The 8,687-nt window shown below is 38.6% G+C and overlaps 1 protein-coding gene across 2 annotated transcripts in view; it reads right to left on the bottom strand.

Annotated features, from left to right (window-relative positions):
- Positions 1–1,008: 1,008 nt before the first annotated feature.
- ME2 (malic enzyme 2) overlaps positions 1,009–8,687 on the bottom strand; it is a 48,936-nt gene continuing 41,257 nt past the window's right edge. For both annotated transcript variants that reach the window (XM_008148290.3, XM_054723677.1), the window contains exons 13-16: positions 8,110–8,212; positions 5,456–5,526; positions 3,864–3,962; positions 1,009–1,253 (exon numbers count right to left, since the gene is read on the bottom strand). In XM_008148290.3, the coding sequence (XP_008146512.1) occupies positions 1,086–1,253; positions 3,864–3,962; positions 5,456–5,526; positions 8,110–8,212 (441 nt within the window). In that variant the 3' untranslated portion in view covers positions 1,009–1,085. The remainder of the gene's footprint in view (positions 1,254–3,863; positions 3,963–5,455; positions 5,527–8,109; positions 8,213–8,687) is intronic.

The raw sequence follows: 8,687 nt of genomic DNA, 5'->3' as shown, positions 1-8,687 counted from the left end.
TTAAGATGAAAATATGTTTTTCATAATAAGCAAAGCTAAATTTCTACCTGAGCAATAAAATAGCATAACTGAAGCAATTAAATTGAAGTTATTTCCTTTATTAAATAAAAAAGTTACACTATGATTTTTATACACTGTTAAAAACAATGACTTTTTAAATTAAATGTTTTAATGTTGACATTATTACAGGCTCAATGACTATTTTTTTATTTGTCTAAAAGCAGCAGTAGTTTCCCATTTCTCTCTTACAATGTTATAGTTAAGCCTTAATTTAGTTTTAGGAAATAAATAATAGGGTATATTTTTCATATTTCTCTAGCTCTAGATACTGGAAAGGAATTTCAGAGCATGAAGAAGAAATAAAAAAATTTTAGACAGACAATTTGTTCTTAGAATTTGGTTAAATTTGGCCTTTTCCTCATACTGTGTACTCATCTCCACAGAAGTCAGTTATATTAGTAGCCCTCAAAAGAGCTCGGTGAGAAATTATTACCTACTAGAGGCCAGGTGCACGAATTCGTGCACAGGTGGGGTCCCTTGGCCTGGCCGGTGATCGGGGCTGTAGGAGGTTGGCCAGAGGGAGGGGCTGTGGGAGGTTGGCCGGCCAGGGGGAGGGGCCATGGGAGGTTGGCTGTGGGAGCGCACTGACCAGCAGGGGACAGCTCCTGTGTTGAGCATATGTCCCTGGTGGTAAGTGCATGGCATAGCAACCAGTTGACTGGTCGTTCGGTCGCTTAGGGTTTTATATATATAGAGAATAGTAAATAGCAAATACTTGGGCAAGTGTGATCAAGAGCACAGGTGGACATTTAAAATACATTTTAAACATCTCTTTGATGTCGTATGAGCTACAAATCAGAATGAAAGCATTATGGCTATTTGGTGGCAGGGTGCCAGTGGGCATTAACAATGTAGTTGACACATCTACCCACACAGAAGTGTAGATTCATGGGAAAAATAAGTCTGGCAAAGCAGTGGGGGACAATAAAACACAGAAAAAAATCCCCATAAATTTGAGAACATTATATTTTTGTCTGAAAAAAGGGGTTCCCTGAAGCACAGACAGTATTTATTGGTGGGTGCGTCTATTCTGGTAGCGCGGGAGGGCTTATTCCAGATTCTGGCCATTCATACATATCTGGCAGCATGGAGTCATATTCACTTCGCCATATTCTTTCTCTAACATACTTGGCCTTGTCCTCAGGTTCTGGGTATCGGAAAGCCATTTTATTAGCATACAGGTATTCTGTAACCTGAAAAGTAAATAAGAATATATAACAGAAATGACCAGCGAGGAATCTTATTTACAAACAATTTTAAGTATCTAGGAAAATAATAAGAGACATGCCACATTTAGGTGAAGAAAACAACAGAAGTATATTGAAAGACTTAAACTCAAAAAACCTTGAGTGGAGAGAGATACTAAATGGGGATGAGTCAATACTGAAAGACTCAATTTTACCTATTTAACTTATAAATATGACATAGTTGTATACATAGTTGCAGGGTTTTGTTTAAACTCAAAGAACTGATATAAAAATTCATCCAAAAGAATAAAGAGTTGAGAACAGACAATACTGAAAAACCATAATGACAGAAAATACATAGTATCAAATAATATACTATGTATTTTATTAGTATATTTATATTTATCTATCATTATGCACTGTTTTAATATAGTAATTAAAACAGTGCATAATGATAGATAAATATGATCAGGAACAGATTCCCAGTAACAGATTAAAAAATTGTATGCTAATAAAAGCAGTATTCTCGATCAACTGGTGGTGAAACAACTGGTTACTACTCCGAAAAAAAAGTTTCTCTGTCTCACAACATATACTAAAATAAACCTGTGTGATTAAAAAGTTTTATGTTATTAGAAAACACAGGTAGATATTTATATAATTTTGGAGTGGGAGAAGGCATTAACACTTATAAAGATGAGAAACAATGTATAAATTAACAAATAATTTCGTGAAAAAGCTTTTGAAAAATGGTACATAAAACAATTCTAAGTTTAGAATAATTGACAACGGGACACCTGAACCACAGCAAATAGAAGGATCACTATTCTATCTAATAAAGAGGGAATATGCTAATTGACCCTCACACCCTCACAAATATGGCAACACCCACAGCCAATAAAAAGGTAATATGCTAATTGACTGCCACGCCCTCAAAGATGGAGGCACCCACAGCCACAAGATGGTGGCGCCCAGTTCCCTCAGCTCTGCCGGGGAGGCAGGCCCATGGCATGGCTGGGCCCGCCTCCAGGCAGGGCAAACCATGCTGCACACCTGCCTCCGGAGTCTCCCAGTCCGCTCAGTCCCCCAGCTTCCCAGGGCCAGCCTGAGGCACAGGCAAGCCTCGGATGGCGGCTGCTCAGTTGACACCCAAGGCGCAGACAAGACTTGGATGGCAGTTGCCCAGCCGATGCCCGAGGCACAGGCAAGCCTCAGATGGTGGCTGCCCAGCTGCCCAGGGCCGCTCAAGGCTCAGGCAACCAGGGCGGGCTGAGGCTTGCGCTGCTGGCAGTGGCAGCAGCAGAGGTGTGAGGGGGGCGTCACCTTCCCCTGATCGCCGGGTGGCCTCCCACCCCTGAGGGCTCCCAGACTATGAGAGGGGGCAGGCCGGGCTGAGGGACCCCCCCTCCAATGCATGAATTTTCATGCAGCGGGCCTCTATTCCTATATAATAAAGAGCTAATATGCTAATTAGAACGAATAACAGAATGACCGTCCAGAAGACCTTCCGGATGAAGCCGGGGCTGAGAGGGCCGGCCGGGGCAGCTGGGACTGCGAAGGCTGAGCCCCTTGCCTGAATTTTGTGCATCCAGCCTCTAGTCCTTAATAAAGAGCTCTTATAAGTCAGAATCAGAAAGTGGAAAGAGCTGCCTGGCATGGCTCAGTGGTGAGTGTAGACCTAAGAACCAGGAGGTCATGATTTGATTCCTGGTCAGGGCACATGCCCAGGTTGCAGGCTTGATCCCCCGTGTGAGGTGTGCAGGAGGTAGCCAATCAATGATTCTCTCTCATCATTGATGTTTCTATCTCTCTCCCCCTTCCTTCCGCTCTGAAATCAATAAAAATATATTTTTTAAAAAAGTAGAAAGACATATAACATACAAACAAGCACAGGCCATGAATAGGTATTTCACAAAAAAGTATGATTGCTCACTAAACACAAAGTATTCTTCAATCTAATAATAAAATAAGTGCTTTAAATAAAAATAAGATAATTTTCATCTATTAAATATATAAGATTTAAAAATAATAATTCTAAGTATGGGCAAAGGTGTGGGAAAACAAATACACTCATATCTAATAGGTACTATGTAAATCAGTACTTTTTTCTGAAGAAATATTTGGCAATATGAATCAGTAGCCTTAGCATGTTAACACCGTTCGTCCTTATAATTTAGAAATTTATCTTAAGGAAAAACAATCACAAATGCACATAAAGACTTATTTCTACCAAAATGAAAAACACTTAAATGTCCAAGGAGAAATGGTTAAACTAATTCTGACATAATAACAAAGAGAGAATTATTATTGATTTACATGGGAAAAGACTTATAATACATTAAGTGGGAAAAAGTGCAGTGACAACCCAATTATAAAAATAGGTACTGGTGACTGGGCATGTGTGTGCTTATATATGTATGAGTTTGGGAAGAAAAAAGATTAGAAGGCAACAAACCCAAAATAATAATGTGGGTTATATTCTGGTAGAATATGGGTGAACTAAAATTTCTTCTTTGCGCTCTCTAAATGTTTCAAACTTTTCTCTAATAAACTTGTGTTACTTACATAAGAAAATTCTATTAAAATTTATGTGAAGAGGTATAAACTATTACTTACTTTAATAGCAATGTTAATGGAAACTTCCTGAATATTGGAAAAAGGGGGATAAAGTCTCCCTTGAGCTAGCTCTTTATCCGTCAATTGACTTGTCAGTGCCTAAAGAGAAAAATAGAACGGTATGTTTGTTTGTTTAAATAACACAGAATAATAAAGACCTAATGAAACATAGAAAGGGTTGAGGAGCAGAAATACAGATAATATAATTCTCCTATTTCTAGCAGGAATACACTTAAACTACTGCAGAAATTAAAACTGTTCACTACTAAACAATAAAGAAATAACCAGATTTAAAGACTTATTAATATATTCTACTTAACATACAGAGTTTGGCATAATTACAACAGCTACTATGAAAACAGACATAGCCCTAACCCGTTTGGCTCAGTGGATAGAGCGCTGGCCTGTGGACTGAAGGGTCCCAGGTTCGATTCCGGTCAAGGGTATGTACCTTGGTTGCGGGCACATCTCCAGTAGGAGGTGTACAGGAGGCAGCTAATTGATGTTTCTAACTCTCTATCCGTCTCCCTTCCTCTGTGTAAAAAATCAATAAAATATATTTTTTAAAAAAAAGAAAATAACATAAACATCTGTATCAATGTGAGTTCTTCAAAACTCATACTGTCAATAATTGGTGTTGCAATTATTCCAAATAAATCTGTAATTGTCATTAAATACTCACAAGGAGTTATATTTTATGTCACAATATGTTACTTTCAGATACATATAATACAGGTATAGTAGATGTGTTATAAATATGAAAGGATTCATAGCTTACGATCACACATTTGAAAAATCATGCTAAAAATAATTTTATGCAAAAGTAGATGGGCAAATCAAAAGAGCAATGGATGAGTAACTTCCTTTACATTCATAAGTCAGATTTAACTCATTCTTTTTCTTTCTGCTTTTAATCTTTATAATTCATCCTTTATAAAATAACTAAACAATATCCTATCTAATAAAAGAATAATATGCAAATTGACTGTTACTCCAACACACAAGATAGCTGCCCCCACGTGGACACAAGATGGCTGCCACAAAATGGCCAGCAGGGGAGGGAAGTTGGGGGTGACCAGGCCTACAAGGGAAGGAAGTTGGGGGTGACCAGGCCTCCAGGGGAGGGAAGTTGGGGGCGACCGGGCCTGCAGGGGAGAGCAGTTGGGTGGGGGGGGTGGTGGGGAATAGGTCTGCAGGGGAGGACAGTTGGGGCGGGGGGGACCAGACCAGCAGGGGAGAGCAGTTAGGGGCAATGAGGCTGGCAGGTGAGGGCAGTTAGGGGTGACTGGGTCAGCAGGGGAGGGCAGTTGGGGGGGACCAGGCCTACAGGGGAGGGCAGTTAGGAGGGACCAGGTTGGCAGGGGAGGGCAGTTAGGGGCAATCAAGCTGGCAGGGGAGCAGTTAGGCATCAATCAGGCTGGCAGGGGAGTGGTTAGGGGCAATCAGGAAGGCAGGTAGGCGAGCAGTTGGGAGCCAGCAGTCCTGGATTGTGAGAGGGATCCCAGATTAGAGAGGGTGCAGGCTGGGCTGAGGGACACCCCACCCCCCATGCACGAATTTCGTGCACTGAGCCTCTAGTTAAAAATAATTACCTTTGCAGCTTCTAGGAAAACATGGTCACTAATATGCCGGGTGTGACAGAGAATAACAGCTAAAGCCACTCCTAGAATACAGTTTAAACAGTTTATTTAGTAAGGCTACTTTTCAAATTGTGAAAGGAGCCAAATAAATTCCCAGATTTAAAGCAAGTGAATAGCAAGCCATCCCCTCTGAATACCCCACTCCAGAAAAACCCCAAGCAGCCAAGAAAAACACACACAGAAATCTGAGAGTTACAATCCAATGATCTTTATTAACCACTATAATTCTTATTTACTAGAAAAAATATTTTAGAAAATATCAAATAGTTTTCCCCAATATTGTTTTTACATTTATCAAAATTACAAATGCATACAATTTATCGACATTTGTTACAAAAAAACACTATTTCCACAGACCTCTAACCCTCCATTTCTTGCTCTATAGAGACAACTACTTGCAATTCTTTTAGCTGATTGTTTCAATATTCATTTCTCTCACGCTTAAACAGCTTGCTTATAGTTCTGACTGACTTCTGAGTTTTAAATATCACTGACTCCTTCCTGTGGGAAATAAGTTAGCTTTCTGTCACATTTCCAGCCTTTTCTCTTCTTCCCATCATTTTGATTGAATGAACATTTAGTGTTTACCATGACTTCATAAATGCTATTCACAGCTGAGCTATCCATTAACACTGTATCATGACTACTTTTCCTCTTCTGCATAACTTTGTTTTCCCTAAAGTTACTATCCTATTTTTTTCCTGACTTTAGTGTTTTTTTTTTAGAATTTGAAATAGTTTCATGCCAAAACATTCATTCACTTGTCTAAATTTTCTTCTAATATTTCAGCTACCGCATGCAGTCTCTAATTTCATCCTTTAGAATAAATCTGATCTGGCTGCAATCCACTTGATATGGAGTTGTCATGCTGGAAAATCCCTCTATCATCGGGATTCTCTTTGCTTCTAAGTTGAGTTTATTTCCTAAATCCCACTTCTTCCTAGTTTTTTTTGTTATTACCTCTTTTTGATAGGATATATTCTCCTGTAGTTTTCTGAAAAACAGTGCATGGGAGGTATATTTTTTGAAATCTTACATTGAATTCTTACATTCCTCAACCATCTCTTTCTTTTTCTTTGTTTTTCTTTTCCTACTTTCCACTTTGATAGTTTGAGTTTAGAATTGTAGTTTAGAAATAACCTTCCCACATTATTGGTGATGATCCAGTGCCAATGTGATTCCAGATACTTTTTCAGTGATTATCTTTTTACTTCCTCTCTGGAAGTATGTAGGATATTTTTGTGTGTGTAGCTAATGTTCTGTAATTTCATGATATGCCGTGAGGTGCATCATTTTCACTGAGGAGTTTGGCACACAGTGGGCAGGCCCTTTGTATCTGGAAACCTGAGTCTTTCCATTTGGGGAAATGTTCATAAAGCTTTGGATAATGCCCTTCCACCCGTGTTCCCGTGCTCTCTTCCTGAAATTTCCATTTTCTGCTATTGTACCTCCTGGACTATTCCTCTAATCCTCTCCTCTATTTCTATCTCTGTTCTGTGCTCTATTTCTAGGTGACTTCCTCAACTTCTTCATCTAATCCTTCTGCTACTAAAATTTTCATTTTGAAGACCTTATTTTTGTTTTATAATTTTAAAAAATAAGTCTTGTTTCAGAGATGCAATCATTTGTCTCCATAATGATATTGATAGTTTTTAATTTTCCTTCTTCCCAAATAGGACTAGTAATCTTTAAAAATATATATCTATTTTATTGATTTCATAGGGAGAGGAAGGGGGAGGGGGAGAGAGATAGAAACATCAATGATGAGAATCACTGACTGGTTGCCTCCTGCATGCCCTGACTGGGATGGAGTCCACAACCCGGGCATGTGCCTGACTGGGAATAGAACCATGACCTCCGGGATCATAGGTCGGTGCTCAATCATTGAGCCATGCCAGCCAGGCAGTAATCTTTGACTGTTTCTCATATGCAAGAGTTCGTAACTAAAAATGATTGGCAGCTATAAACCCAAGGATGGGGCCTGCCTACTCTGACTGTCACTATGATCTTGCTTTTAATCTCCCACTTTCTGACACCTCTGTCCTCAACTATGTCTTTTGTCTCAAAGTCTAGAGGTTTTGTTTTAAACTATTCAAAGACTTCCCCAATAGAGTGGGGAGGACGGGAAGATCAGATGGTTAATAGCTTCCTTATTTTAATCCAGCCTCTGGAAAATATAGAAAATTTTAAAGAAGAGTAACTGGTCCATCTACATTTAATGCAGTTATTTAAATGTTTGGGGCAAAAATGACTGTCTTCTTATATGGGTGGGACAAAAGCAGGTTTACAGCTGCTTATATGGAAAATAATAAAATAATTAATAATACAAGAATAAACTATGTTTCGCATACTCACAACTGTAATTGTTGAATTATTTATCTGTATTACAACTGTAAGCCTACTTTTGCCCACCCCTGTATGAATAAATACATTTTCAGAGGAAATAGAGCAAGTTGGATCTGCTGAATTTCTTGAGTTTCCCTGTGCATTCATACCAAAATCCTGTAAATTCCACTGTTCATTTTAATCTTAAATTCTACAGAATTTCTGAAGTATTTATGTGTCATTAATTATTACTCTAAAACGTAAATAATGGTGACATTTACCTGGAAAAATATACGCATTGTTGCCTTGGCCTGGCGTGAACACTCGCCCATCACTTAGTTTCACCGGCTCGAAAGGACTGCCACTGGCAAACAAACACCTTCCCTGTGAAGAAATGAAACGGCCTTGATCTTGTTACTTCATGTGGCTTAGGAAATAGAGGTAAACTCAAACAAGATTAAATCCTATAGCAAAGCAGACCAACATATTATTTGCAAGCAGAAATAATTTACTATATAACATAATCCTGTCACTTAATTTTTATTAGAATAAAGTGTGTTTTATGCATACATTCTAAAGTAGAAAAATGTCTATTAATAATTTTTCAAAAACCTTCCACCTTCCATTTCCTTTAAAAAAAATTTAAACATGTAGAGGGCCAATAAATACCATCCCAAAATATTAAAGATTGATGTAAACATCTGTGAATGAAGGGGAAAACATCAAAAATTGAACTGCTACCATTTACTGTACATCTGCTGTCTCGGTACCAGGGGCTCTCTGCGTTAACTCAGTGAACTTAGCCTGCATGAAAACCTTAGAGTTATCATTATCTTGATTTCACTGATAAAATAAAACG

This window comes from Eptesicus fuscus, chromosome 12 (genome assembly GCF_027574615.1).
Source record: "Eptesicus fuscus isolate TK198812 chromosome 12, DD_ASM_mEF_20220401, whole genome shotgun sequence".
In the NCBI taxonomy this organism is placed as follows: domain Eukaryota; kingdom Metazoa; phylum Chordata; class Mammalia; order Chiroptera; family Vespertilionidae; genus Eptesicus; species Eptesicus fuscus.
The sequence above is the reverse complement of the archived record's forward strand: the minus strand, read 5'-3'. Positions and strand labels throughout refer to the sequence as shown.